The sequence below is a fragment of the Pochonia chlamydosporia genome, chromosome 1 (genome assembly GCF_001653235.2).
Source record: "Pochonia chlamydosporia 170 chromosome 1, whole genome shotgun sequence".
NCBI lineage: Eukaryota > Fungi > Ascomycota > Sordariomycetes > Hypocreales > Clavicipitaceae > Pochonia > Pochonia chlamydosporia.
Window position 1 is genome coordinate 5,426,883 of NC_035790.1, and position 13,621 is coordinate 5,440,503.

The following is a 13,621-nucleotide window of genomic DNA, read 5'->3' on the forward strand; positions in this document are numbered from 1 at the left end:
CGACGAACAGAGAGCATCATCAATCAGCATTTGACCGCGACCCTGGTCTGGCCACAGTCCGACAGTTTGCGATCCTGTTCATCGTTGACTGACCGCTGCCGCCGTCGCTGGTATAGATTGAAAGACTACTATCGCCCGTCATGACACAGCTATCAGATTACCCCGGGCCAACCCCCGACAAAGGGGAGGTTAATGGCGAGTCCATTGAGGAACGATGCTTCTCGGCCGCTCTCATCTGCCTCGAGGGCCATTTTACACAATCGCCTCCCATGGGCCCCCAGACAGCTTCCCGTGTGAGCTCCATGATATCAAAGACCCTTGAGAAGACGCACACGCTTAGGACAGCCCGGTAAGAACGCATGGATTGATTGCACTTCATCGGCGTTTCACAAATCATGTCTGCTGACACTTCTTCACACAGTGAGGCACTCTCTCGGAACGTTGCCATTTGGATATGGCTCACCAGGATATTTGCAGCCGCCATTCCTAGCTTGACTACGAGGTCAGTAGGACCACTTTCTAGCTTAAATGACCCAGAAAGGGGAGTTAGTCCACAGGAAAGCACCGCCTTGATCGTCATGAACCATGCCTCTATCAAAGAAGATCTCGGGACTTTGATAAAGCTGATGCACATTGCTCGGAACTTGCTCGTCAACGCAGAGCCAGAAGTTCCTCAGGATATTTGCGCAGCTGTACACTTTGACCAGATGGTCTACCAAACTGTAATACTTTGTGTGAATGTCACGAGCAAGGGATACGACGGCGACATTTTGGACGAAACCCAGAGGCTGAAATTGGCTGATATTACCGAACTATGTGAGTCATTCTGGCTTCCCACTGCCGGTTTTGATGGCCGTGGATATCTTCCCTTGGCGCTGGCCATGTACTGACCTGAATTCAACAGATAAGAAATTGCTGGTTACTTCATTACAACAAGCACATAATTGGACAGCCAAGCATGACCGTAACAAGATGTCATTTTGGTTCGACGTACTCTTCGACGAAGACGAGGCCGCTTTTGGTGGACATGACGATGGACTAGGGGATGGATCTGGGTTTCGTCCTGATGTGGCCAAGCAACAAGTTCAGCATTGGCTGGATCGCAACTCAAGAATGTGTGATACCGCGAGAAAGCTCCTCAAGGACTACGCCCAAAACCATGCGGATAAACCGCCTGGCAATCTGGCCCCTATTCGGCCACTGGCTTGGAATTGGCTTCCCGAGGGCTCAGTCAACATGCCCGGAGACCTGGAGGATACTAACGAGAAGATGAACCCTGTCTGGCGCCCAGATGAGACAGATAAATTTGAGCAGGACAGAGCGTATGGACGCGTGTCGAGGGAAATAGATACGTGGTGGTTGCGCGCTCGTGATCCAAACTACGAGGAGTGGGTGGTCACTATGCCCACAGTGGAATTTGCGCAGTCAAGAACCGAGCACTGCAAGACGAATTTGATACATCGGTATGCTCATTCATATCGAGGAGATCACTCACCGCCACCGGAGGCGGCTGATGATGAACTTTCGGAGCACGAGCACTGTCACCATTGCCCAGAATGCCACGAGTGTCATCATCATCATGACGACGATGAGGATGACGAGCACGAGCACGATCATGACCATGACCATGACCACGAATGCGATCACGACCATGATCATGATCATGATCATGACCACGACCACGACCACCATCACCATCATGACCATGACCACGATCATGACCACGAACATGAACATGATGTCGAGTGTGAGCATCATCATCATCATCATCACCACCATCACCACCACCACCACCATGATCATGACCATGACTATGCACATGATTATGTCGACGACATGATTGACGATGAAGATGCTGACGATGACGAATCTTATGGTGAGGGCCCTCTAACTGGCCTCCTCACCGAAGTTCCCAACATTCTGGACCCGAAGCAGATTGAGGCTCTCCACATGATTGTGAAATCATGTATTCTGGACAATGCGGGGTCCGGTCTCACGCGTGCTGGCGAAAACTTGCAAAAGACGAGATGTAGGATGTTTCTGGCCCTTGACTGCGGCAAGAGTCTTTTGCGAGAGCTTCTTGTCTTCATTGCTGTTTGGGACAAGGACGAGCAATCACTCATTTTCCAAGTCACCACTCAGATTGTTGAAGCCCTCCACCACAGCGCCTTGATTCCCTACGCCTGGAATTCCCTCCGTATCCCCAAGGATATTATATCCCCAGCGCAAACTGTGCTTCTGCGGCTGGTCAGCCACATGTTCCGAGCCAGAGTAAACAACACCGCCGCCAACAAGAACAACAATGGCGGCAACAATTCTTCAGGAATAAACACCAGCCCGCCTATCGCCAGCGCGAATAACAGTTCATCGCAGGACAAGGATAACTCTCGGGATGTCAAGCTTGTCCACTTCTTCTTCAGCTACTTCCGCAGCCGCATTGTTCCCGAATGCGCTGCTCTCATGCATCTGCAGGCCCAAATTCGCGAAGAAAAGTGTGATGCGGCCGAATTTCCCGTCGACAGCTGGGACATGGAACGTGCCAAGGACGGACTCGCACAATACCTCGATTTCCTCACCACGGTCGCCGAAATGACGGATACTCGTGCCAAATTGATTGAATGGGAAGCAATATATGATCTCATCGCTATTTTGGGAGGCCTTGAAGCAGGCGTTGCGAAGAAACCACTTATCGAGCTGCCCAAACGCTCACCACCCAAACCCGAGCCATCCCCAACATCATCATACACCACACCTACGACGGCGACAAACCCCATGGTTGAGCGTCCGTATGCCACCGAACCAACATCACCATCACCGTCCCCTCCTCCACCACCCATCCAGGAACCGGCGCACAAATTCCCCTGGCCCGGCGTCAAGGGCCAAATCTTTACTATCCTTGCCACGCTCCTTCAGCCCCCGGCAGGGCAATCTAGCCCCGGAAACAGTCAAGTGCAATCACAAATGGTCAAGTATAACGGGATTGTCCCCCTGCTGAATAGCTGTGCGTACGACGACCACAACCCGTTTGCAAAGGAACGCGTGACAATCTGTCTTAAGTGGCTCCTAGATGGCTGTGAGGCCGCCAACAATTTCTTTCGGGAATTAGTTAGTATGGCACCGCAGCCGAATTTGAAACCTACTCCGGGTGGCGCGACGGTGTCGACGCTGAGAGTAGATGGTATACAGGGCGATATCAAAGTACAAGTGAGGTCGAGGACGGCGCCGCCGGTGGGCAGGAGCGGCGTGGTGGAAGAGATAGTGGATGATGACAAGGACTTGTTGGAGAGGGCGGCGGAAATGAGTCTGAATTCGCCGCCTGTTGCGTCTAGAGGGAGTGTAGAGGATGATTTCATGGCGTAGGGGTAGATGGTCCCGGGAAATGACAAATTGCGCATTGCATTATAACGGCAGAGCATTTTGGCAACGGGAACAATGGCATAGGGGACGTGGCATTAGCATTGGCGTTGGCATTAGCATACACAACCAATATTGAAGAATAGATGTTTCAGCCATGGTAAACGACTCATTCCACTCATCCCTTTTCACAGTATTGGATAAGAATCATCAAGTCTATTCATCATATATACAAGACCAACTACTCACACCGGCAAACCATGTCCCAAGTCAAGTTCGCATAAAGGAGGTAATATGCATGCCCGTAACAAAAACCAACACCCAAGCCGGTAAAATCGAGGGGAGTAGATACAATTATATCAAAATGCGTAAACAGCAGCGTAGTCAACGTTGAAAGGGAACCACGGCAAGTGAGGAGCAGATGTCACCCACACTACCTGCCGTGTTGTTTCCATGATCCCTATTTTGCTATTTCCGTTGCGGAATTTTCGTCTTTTTTTTTCTTCGTCGTGTCATCTCTTCACTTGACCTGTTCGTTATACTTCACCATTACCCGTAACAACAACCTCATGCCCCATTCAGCTTGAGCTTCCCCTCCGTCTTCTCAACATACTCAACCAGATCAGCAATCGTGCACACCTTGAGCCCCCACTTCCTCGCAAACGCAATATTCGCCTCCCCCCTCATCATACCCGCACGCTCGATAACAGCCCTCCCCGGCGTGGGCTCCCCATCCTCAACGAGCTCAGCAATAGCCGCGGCGGGACTCTTGCCAGCGAGACGGCAGAACTCGACGGCCGCCTCGGTGTGGCCCACGCGCTGGCGGACGCCGCCGGGAGCAGCGCGCAGGGGCAAGATGTGGCCGGGGCGGATGAAGCTCGCGGCAGTGGCCTTTTGGTCGGCGAGGAAGCGGCAGCAGAGGGCGCGGTCGTGGGCGCTGATGCCAGTGGTGACGGAGTCGTGGGCGGCGTCGATGGAGATGGTGTAGGCGGTGCCGCGGGCGTCTTGGCTGGCGGGGACCATGACGGGCAGCTGGAGGGCGTCTGCGCGGGAGGGCATGATGGGCGCGCAGATGAGGCCGGAGGAGTAGCGGACCATCCAGGCCATTTGCTCGGTGGTGACGTCCTCGGCGGCGATGATGAGGTCGGCTTCGTTTTCGCGGCCGGGGTCGTCTAGCACGAGGATGAATTCACCTCGGCCTGCGGGGTGGTTAGTGGCGAGTTCTAAGGGTAGAGGGGGAAGGGAACGTACGGAAAGCCTCGATGGTGTCGGGGATGGAGTCGAATTGACTGGCGGGTATCGTGGAGGCAGGCATGTTTGCGATATTGGGATGGTGAAGTGGTTGGAGGCTGGAGGTTGAAAGATCAGGTGTAATTGCCCGGATGGCGGCGGTATTTGAGACGGGACCCTTCCGGTCAAAGTGGGTGGGTTGGTTTTTTTCGGTCTTCAATTGAGGAGGGGCAACACGAGTGGCATGAGATGCGATGCGATGCGATGCGATGCGATGCGCTTAGGTATACCCGCGGGACAGGAGCAAATTGTCAAGATAACTTAATGGAGAAGGGTAGAATGAAGAAGAATCTGGGGAAAGTTCGGCATCAGAAAAATAGGGCCCGAGTCATATTTAGATGCACGACGGAAAGGGTCGAGGTTGGCGGGAACAAGGTTTGCGGTTGCGGGCCAACTCGGCGTCCGATGGAAAGGACAGGCAAGGCAGTTGGGAATGCAGGGCAGAACAGGGCATCAAATGGCATGTTGACCGCGACCGGCCGGCCCTTGCGGCGTCGACAAGTTCCATGACATTCGGCTTAGTCTAGCTGCCATATGGCTTGGACTGGGGTGTGGCATGCGATGGGATGGGATGGGATGGGCTGACACATGTGAATTGACGAGAGATCTTTGGTCACTTCTGGAGTTGGAGACTTCGAGTCATTGGCGCATGACGCCGGCTCCGGCTGCAGATGTTCACATCAGCGCGAAAAGAAATATCCTGTGTTTCTCCGTTTCGCATACCGTATTACAACTGGCCCTGTTTTTGGAGAAGGGTATGCGGAATTTGTCAATTTAATTTTGTGTTGGTGCACAAGGACGGACGCTGACATGCGGCTTACAAACGATTTGACTACATTGTCGAATGGATGGATACCCGCGCGGTACCAAACAGGCCAGTCCAGGAACTGGGTCTGCAGATATTCACTCCAGTTGCTGGAACTCGCTCGGTAAGCAGCTGCGAGCACCGACCAGACTACCAAGTACAGATTAGTTCAGCCAGTCTCGTGCACTCCGTCTGGTCAATAGCATCTGAAGTACAAGACCCTCAGCCTACTTCAGTCTGGTCGCCCTTTCCTCGGTGTGGCCGCCGAAGATGCCGCGGCTTGCCAATTGCCAATTGTATGGCGGGCCGGCGGATCCACTTGCGAGTTCCGGCTCCTCGACCGAGGGTGATGACTTCCATGTTGAAAGAGGGAATGGTCATCATCTGGAGTATTATTACTGGTTAAATTTCTATCCGCGTATAGCCAGACATCGCGAGGCTTCCCTTGTTGGGCAAGTGTGTATCAATTGAGTGTTGAGATGACTTCTATACCCTTGACTTATTTCAGATTTCGGCAGTGGGCTACCGAGCAGCAGTAGTCGTGATTCTGCAAGCATTGATGAGAGTGGCAGTGATGATAGAGCCGTGGACCCAGGTCTTGAGCTACTTCAACACAAAATGCAAATGGAGGTACAAAGAAATGCCGACGTTGCTACCGACTACCAACCAATGTGCCTCAATACTCTGTCTGTCTGATACTACGTCACTTGTCGGAATTGGCTGTACGCCATGCAAACACTGACTAGAAAAGAAAAAGTGGGTCCTACACTGACACAACCTCCAACTCCAAACACCAAGCATGCAATTTGGAGCTCCAGATTCTCCCACATGCTGCAACAACACTGGCCCAATTGCCAATGTCGACATCTCTGAGGGCATCCAGCCGCCTCCTCGGACTATCCAGACCAAGGACAGCCGCGTTTACGGCAACTCTACAGGCAAAACATACACGGCCCTCCGCATCAACGAAACCTTTCCAAATAGCACCACCACGATGCCATTCAACCTTCTCCTCCGTCAACCCTGAAGAGGTATCCCACTTCAACGCCCTCGCCTCCGAATGGTGGGATCCCCACGGCTCCTCCCGACTCCTTCACCTCATGAACCCCATCCGACAAGACTTCATCCGCTCCTGTCTTCAATCACAACCCGAGACCAAGGCGTCAGCCCTGCAAGACGCATCCCTCACATACCTCGACATCGGCTGCGGAGGCGGCATCTTTGCCGAGAGCGCAGCACGCCTGCCCACGACGAAGCACGTCACCGCCATCGACCCGACGCCGTCCGTCCTAGCCGTTGCAAAGGCGCACGCCAAAAAAGACCCGTCGCTAAGCGCCAAGCTGTCCTACAAACAAACCTCCATTGAAGAGCTGCCCGTGCCGCAAGACCCCAGAGATGGCTACCACGTCGTCAGCCTGTTCGAGGTGATTGAGCATGTGGACGAGCCGGGGCCGTTTCTGGAACGGGTTCGGCCGTTTGTAAGGCCCGGTGGCTGGCTGGTCATGAGCACCATTGCCAGGACGTGGGTGAGCTGGTTTACGACGAACCTTGTTGCGGAGGATCTTTTGCGCATCGTCCCCCCTGGCACTCATGACTGGAATAAGTACATCAATGAAGATGAGCTGCGGCGCTTCTTCCTGGACAAGGGGTGGGATAGTCCTAGGGTCATGGGGGTGGTGTATGTTCCTGGGTTGGGATGGAAGGAGGTTCGGGGCGGTGAGAAGGTGGGCAATTACTTTTTTGCTGTGAGGAGGAGTGAATGATGGATTGTGAGGGGTGCATTTCTCGCTGGATCTGGAGCGGAACGAGATATCCGAAGGGTTGGTGGGCGTGATATTCTACGGCTGATGGTTGGGTGTAGATGGCGATGGATGACCTGTACGATGATATTGCTGTGTACTAGTATACTATTAACCAAAATAATCTATCCTTGGGCATATTGCATGTTGCACTTCCGAGAATTGAGTTGCTCATCTCGTTCGAGCCGAATACGATACGTATGTCTTGCCGATGTCGGGAGATGGATGTCTGGAGACAGGTTAAAGGTTTATCCAGATGGGCTGATGTCGGAGTCATAAGGTATTTCAAAGGGCGTAGATGTTTGACTGCATGAGAGGGGAATTGGAGGACATGGTTGATCTGCCTCGGTATGAGGAGGTCAGATGTCTTGATTGTGGTTGCTTTCATGGTCATTTGGTTGTGATGTAGGGGAGGGTGTTGGTGAATTGTATTTCATGTACGGAGTTTCGTATGGTTAAGTTGGTTGTAAGACTACCGGTTATTGCAATGTTATGGCTCTATTTACAGGTATAGAATATTTAAATGAAGAAGAAGATTTGCAATTCTGCAGTTGGCTGCATTGTATCAAGCATCGAATTTGCTGTGTTGACATTGGTGAGCAGACGTTGAACTGTTCTCGCCCGCTGTGGATTGCAACCTGTGTGCCCAACTTGTGCAACACCAGCCACGGTGCCCCAGCCGTCGACCAAATTGGCACAAAACAAGAATTGTGCCTGTGCAACTTGCACAACATCCATCCAATTTGGTGCATGTCAGCGTCCACTCAGAGTCACCAACCAACGCCAGCTGAGGCGAGGCTTGGGTGATCAGCAAGGAACCACGCACCATGATTCGTGGCCCAACGAATCAGTATCGATTGCACCGGGCTTGCTGAGCGGCTCTGTCTGCTCTCCCACATCAGCTGAATTGGATCAATTGATACTTCCTCTCCCTCCAGCTGGCTGCATTCTGTCAGCTCTGCACTTGTGACAATGTTGTCAACCTTTAATAGATCTCAAAGAATGAGCTCACCAATCTTTGAAGAGGAATCTCCACATTTGAACACGGCTTGTCTGGTCGCACAACAGCCTTCTGTTGAGGCTGGGAAGTCCAAGTGACCGGGAGCTTGAGCTCGAGCTGCACTTCAATACTCCTTCTGGCATCAATCCATGTCAGACTTGTGACTGCGCCTTCTGACTTCTCGCAACAAACGACGGCAACACGAGGATGCTGCTCTCCTCAACTTTTGACTGAGGACCACCGATTTTCACTTTTCTTCTCAATTTTTGTCTCCCATTTTGCGTTTTTTTCTGCTTCCTAGATCTCTCTTCCGTCGTTTCTATCGCCTGGATCTTGCGCTCGGATCGCTTTATTTTCATAATCCTTCAGTCATTTGCATGATTGCGTATGCCTTTTCGTGAGCTTCCAGCTTTTGCTTTCCGCGAGCTCGTCACTTTAGCATCCGTCGCTTGCGCTGGGCTCCATCATGATTTCGGCACCACTTGAGACATGATCTGAATCAACAAAACCCTTCTCCCCGCCAAGAAGTCTTTCACAATATGATTGTCGTCAGGCTCGCCGCCCTATTGGCAGCATTGAGCTCGCCATGCCTGGCGCAATTCCCCGTTGCCGACCTTAAGACACTTAATTTAACCGTCGCAAGGTCGCCTGCCGACAACAACGTCACCATTTCATACAAGGAGCCGCAAGGTGCTTGCAAAACTGCTTTCCGCCAGCAGAAGCAGTATACAGGCTGGGTGCATGTGCCTGGGACTTACTCAACAAATCTCTTCTTTTGGTTCGTCGAAGGTCGCCAAAAGACGGACAGTCTGACGATATGGCTCAATGGTGGACCTGGGTCGAGCTCCATGTTTGGGTTTTTCGCTGGGAATGGGCCATGCGAGGTAATTGAGAAGGGCGTGAACAAGTATGAGACAATTGCTCGGGAATGGGGTTGGGATCGAGCTTCCAATATGCTCTTCATTGACCAGGTTTGTGCTTGACCAGACTCTTCATATAACAGTGCCCAAGCAGTGCCTTGCTAACTTTGGTATCAACTCCAACAGCCCAATCAAGTCGGCTTTTCATACGATACACCTACTAATGGCACACTCTCTCTGCTTAATGGGACCGTTCGCCAGCCGCCTACGCGGGGAAGTGATTCCTTGCCCCCTTGGACATCCATGAATGGGACATTCAGCACCATGAACACGAGCACCACAGCTAATACGACAGAGACTGCGGCCGTCGGCGTATGGCATCTGGTTCAGGGTTTCCTCACGACCTTTCCCCAGTACCAGCCGCAGCCCAACAGCTCAGTAGCTGTCAATCTCTTTGCCGAAAGCTATGGTGGACGATATGGGCCAGTCTTCGCTGAGCAGTGGGACTCGCAGAATCAAAAGCGAATTACAGGGCAGTTAGATCCCAATACCACCGTCGAGGTTCGTCTAAGCTCCTTGGGTATTGTGAATGGCTGCGTGGACCAGGAAATCCAGGTTCCCTACTATCCAATCTTCGCCAACCACAACACATATGGATACAAAGCTCTAGCAGACGAAGAAGCCAGTTTTTACAGTGCCAAATTTAACGCCACTGGTGGCTGTAAAGACAAAGTCCAGCAATGCATGGCCGCGGCAACGGCGCAAGACCCATTGGGCCAGGGAAATCAGGACCAGGTGAATCGGTTGTGTGCGGCGGCGAATACTGCGTGCCTGACACTCCAGCAGCCATACTACAATAGTGGTCGCAGCCCGTACGACCTTGCAGCCCCTTACCGGGATCCTTATCCTGCTCTGCGATTCCTCGACTATGTCAATCAAGGCACGATTCTCCAGACTATTGGCTCACCAGTCAATTACACCATGTCGAGCACTGCGGTTTTCGAAGTGTTCCAGGACACGGGCGACCTGTCCAAGGGCGGCAACATAAAACGATTGGCAGCTCTTCTCAACCGTGGTGTTCGTATCGGCTTCATATACGGTGATAGAGATTACATTTGCAACTGGTATGGTGGAGAAGCAGTATCTTTGGGAGTTGCAAACCAAGCCGGCCTCAATTACGCGGCAAAATTCCCTGCGGCTGGCTACGCACCCATCATTGTCAACGACTCGTATGTCGGCGGCCTGGTTCGGCAGTATGGCAACTTGTCGTTTAGCCGTATTTACCAGGCTGGACACTCTGTACCGTGGTACCAACCCGAGACGGCATTCCAAGTATTCGCACGCATCATGATGGGCACGTCCGTATCCACTGGGGAGACTATCAACCTATCTACTTTCAATACCACAGGATCCTCCGCTGCTTCCCACACGGATAAGCTGCCAGCAATGCCCTCATCGACGTGTTATGTCCGCGCATTTGCAGATACATGCGACTATGATGCCCAAGCCCTTGTCTCTGGGCACAACGGTACCGTGATCAATGGTATTCTATACAGCAAATCAGAAGACTGGCCGCTGGCTACTACAAAACCTCCGTCTGCTACAACCGGCAAAGCCACCAGCACTAGCGAGACATTGACGGGTGTATTTACGGCGACGAAAACGCCGGATAGTGAGAGTGACGCTCACTCACAACGAGTTGCCATGACTTGGATTATGATTATGAGCTTCTTGGTTGTACATATGGTAGGAAATTGGGTCTAAATATTCCAAGCATGTTGGATGCATTATGATTTTTGATATTAAACGGAGTTTAGGGCAGGACTGGGTTCCTGCGCATGACATTGCATATTGGATGAACTTTGAGCTTCAGATGCTTCAGATTTGCTTGGCAAGAACAGTTGGTTGCCATGTCGGAATTGTTACCGCACCGTCACGGAACTGGCACTATTTCTGTATATGTATGGCAGCTACATGGGTTTTGGGAACCTATTAACTAATGGTTGTTGAAGGGTATCATTTTCTGGAGGTATTAGATGTAATATCCTGTAGAACCAACAACTACCAGTCCGGAAGCCCTTGATACAGAACCACATTGTTCTCTCTTCTCTCAATGATGCAGAAGGAATCAAATGACACATCAAGTACTAATCATCCGTAGAGAGCAATATTTGCGAGTCTTGAGCGAGAATTCTTGTCCGTATAACGGCGCAGCCTCTGAGACGAATGCATTAGCTCGACCAGCCTCTCGGTATCATTCACTCTCTTCCAATCGAGCTTCTAACCGAGCTTTTAAATTGAACTTCCAACTGAATTCCCAACCAAAACTCCCAAGCGAACCTCCAAGCGAATCTCCAACCAACAATCACACAACTATAAACATCCCCCCATTAGGCAGGACAACCATCCCCATCATGCCTACCTAGGTACTCAGCCACACATCAAAGCTCGGCATCAAAATGCCCCCCAGCAGCGTACTGACTCGGCACATGGAGCCCTTCCCCGGCCAAGCTGGAACAAGAAACGCACCATTCCCCCATCTTTACTCTTTTAGGATGCCATGCGCGAAATATCACTGTCTGTTCGCTCTTGTCGCCAATTTGTACCGTGCAGCCCGTTTGTGTGTCTCGGCACTACACGTCAAAGTGACTTGCTTTCCGGGCTCTCATTCGGCACCGTCTCTAGAGTGGCGCTCCATGTTTCTGCCCTCAACCAACGCTTTGCTGCGCACCCATGCAATGGAGGCCAGGGCGGTTTTAGGTAGATGGTGTTCGTGATGCGGAATGAAGGCTCCTCCCTGAATTTGCTTTTCTAGGGGAGGGGGAACGACTCTGCGACGATGGAGTATTTTTTTTTTCTTTCTTCTTCGTTTGCAAGATGTCGTGACGTTTCGAGTTTTGCGGAATAATAACCATGAAGACTAGTCTTGTGCTTCTGGCGGCGTTGCGTTTCGCGCTTGCGAAGCCTTCGTTGGGAGAGGCTCTGTCTCTGATGCCCTCTTGTGCGGTATGTATATTGAGTGTTTTATTGTATCAGACTAATGTTTCTTAGCTGCCGTGTGTTGTTACCGCTGCGGGCGCATCGTCATGTTCTATTACAGACCTACCGTGTCTTTGCGAAAACGAGCCTCTACAACAAAACATTACGAATTGCGTCCTGGGAAGCTGCTCCATAAAAGAAGCTCTCTGTATGTTATTCGCCAAGTGATATGTCCGTAAAAGCTGACTTCCGTAAAGTCACCAAGAACCTCACCAGCACAACCTGCGGAAACACACCACGCAACCGCTCCAACCAACTCATCCTGCTATCCAACACGCTCGGCACCATAACCGGCCTCCTCGTCCTGCAGCGCTTTCTGTTCAAAATTTCCTGCAAGCTCGACATCTTCCTCGAAGACTGGTTCGCCCTCCTGACAACCGTTGTCGGCGTGCCAGCCACAGTCATCAACCGCTACGGCCTGCCGCCCAACGGGATCGGCCGCGATGTATGGACTCTCACCGGCGAGCAGATTACTAGCTTCGGCAAATTCTTCTATGCCATGGAGGTAATCTACTTCAGCCAAGTCGGTCTGCTGAAGCTGTCGCTGCTGTTCTTCTACATACGCCTGTTTTCATCGTCTGGCGCCGTGATGCGCAATATGCTTTGGGCAACGACCATTTTCACAAGTCTATTCTGCGTGGCGTTTGTTTTGGTTGCCATTTTCCAGTGTAAGCCCATAAGTCACTTTTGGAATAAATGGGACGACAAGAACGGGACGTGTCTGAGTATCAATGCCATTGCGTGGTCCAACGCGGGGATTAGCATTGCGCTGGACTTCTGGATGCTGGCTATTCCGGTGTCGCAGTTGAAGAAGATGCAGCTGAGTTGGAAGAAGAAGCTTGGCGCGATGATCATGTTTGGCACGGGCACATTGTGAGATTGCCAAGGCTATGTTTGTGAGAGACATAAGCACGCTAACATGGGGTGTAGTGTTACCGTCGTGAGTATCCTGCGGCTACATTTGCTCGTTCGCTTCGGCTCAGACTCGCTCAATCCAACGTGGGAATACTTCGATATTACGTGCTGGTCGACGGTCGAGATGAACATTGGCATTATATGTATTTGTCTGCCGTCGCTGCGACTCATGCTGATACGTACGTTTCCGAGATTGAGGGACACAATACAGCAGTATTATGCGAAATATGGCACCGGGTCTGTATCTGCGGCGACGATGAGGAGGGAGAGGTGGTTGAGTGGTGGGCAGACTGGCATAAGTCTCGATAGTGTGGCGCCGCCGCTTGTCCCGGCCAAGGATGGGCCAAAGGCGTAGTGTGGTGGTGATTGGTTCTTTTTTTTATGTATTATGTTGATGTTGCTGCGGGAGATATATTGGATCTGAGTGGATGAATGTTGTCGCGGGCTGCTGGATGGAGTACAAACTGGGTCGGTGGTTGCGACTTGCTCTGATGGGACACTTGCTTTGGCGAGAATTGTCGTCATCAGTATGTTGTCTTGCAATGCTTGCTCAATGCGC

The 13,621-nt window shown here is 51.7% G+C and overlaps 7 protein-coding genes across 7 annotated transcripts; 6 read left to right on the plus strand and 1 right to left on the minus strand.

Moving 5' to 3' along the window:
• Positions 1-140: 140 nt before the first annotated feature.
• Positions 141-3,360, plus strand: VFPPC_01410 (essential cytoplasmic protein Ctr86; the record flags this gene model as incomplete). The annotated part of the gene is made up of 3 exons (XM_018281244.1): positions 141-349; positions 422-816; positions 905-3,360. The coding sequence occupies 3 exons, from the start codon at positions 141-143 to the stop codon at positions 3,358-3,360; spliced, it is 3,060 nt and encodes a 1,019-aa protein (XP_018149865.1).
• A 151-nt stretch (positions 3,361-3,511) lies between these two features.
• On the plus strand, positions 3,512-3,748 carry VFPPC_15363 (hypothetical protein; the record flags this gene model as incomplete). The annotated part of the gene is made up of 1 exon (XM_018293116.1): positions 3,512-3,748. The coding sequence occupies one exon, from the start codon at positions 3,512-3,514 to the stop codon at positions 3,746-3,748; it is 237 nt and encodes a 78-aa protein (XP_018149866.1).
• A 173-nt stretch (positions 3,749-3,921) lies between these two features.
• VFPPC_13079 (3,4-dihydroxy-2-butanone 4-phosphate synthase) lies at positions 3,922-4,669 on the minus strand (the record flags this gene model as incomplete). Its single annotated transcript, XM_018290856.1, has 2 exons — positions 3,922-4,553; positions 4,606-4,669. The coding sequence occupies 2 exons, from the start codon at positions 4,667-4,669 to the stop codon at positions 3,922-3,924; spliced, it is 696 nt and encodes a 231-aa protein (XP_018149867.1).
• A 164-nt stretch (positions 4,670-4,833) lies between these two features.
• On the plus strand, positions 4,834-5,422 carry VFPPC_01411 (hypothetical protein; the record flags this gene model as incomplete). The annotated part of the gene is made up of 2 exons (XM_018281245.1): positions 4,834-5,126; positions 5,167-5,422. 2 exons carry the CDS (start codon positions 4,834-4,836, stop codon positions 5,420-5,422), a joined length of 549 nt encoding a protein of 182 aa, XP_018149868.1.
• An 884-nt stretch (positions 5,423-6,306) lies between these two features.
• Positions 6,307-7,212, plus strand: VFPPC_01412 (hexaprenyldihydroxybenzoate methyltransferase precursor; the record flags this gene model as incomplete). Its single annotated transcript, XM_018281246.1, has 1 exon — positions 6,307-7,212. One exon carries the CDS (start codon positions 6,307-6,309, stop codon positions 7,210-7,212), a length of 906 nt encoding a protein of 301 aa, XP_018149869.1.
• A 1,575-nt stretch (positions 7,213-8,787) lies between these two features.
• Positions 8,788-10,872, plus strand: VFPPC_01414 (carboxypeptidase S1; the record flags this gene model as incomplete). The annotated part of the gene is made up of 2 exons (XM_018281248.1): positions 8,788-9,219; positions 9,295-10,872. The coding sequence occupies 2 exons, from the start codon at positions 8,788-8,790 to the stop codon at positions 10,870-10,872; spliced, it is 2,010 nt and encodes a 669-aa protein (XP_018149871.1).
• Positions 10,873-12,021: 1,149 nt separating this feature from the next.
• VFPPC_01415 (hypothetical protein) lies at positions 12,022-13,417 on the plus strand (the record flags this gene model as incomplete). Its single annotated transcript, XM_018281249.1, has 4 exons — positions 12,022-12,114; positions 12,160-12,295; positions 12,345-13,020; positions 13,078-13,417. 4 exons carry the CDS (start codon positions 12,022-12,024, stop codon positions 13,415-13,417), a joined length of 1,245 nt encoding a protein of 414 aa, XP_018149872.1.
• Positions 13,418-13,621: the final 204 nt, after the last annotated feature.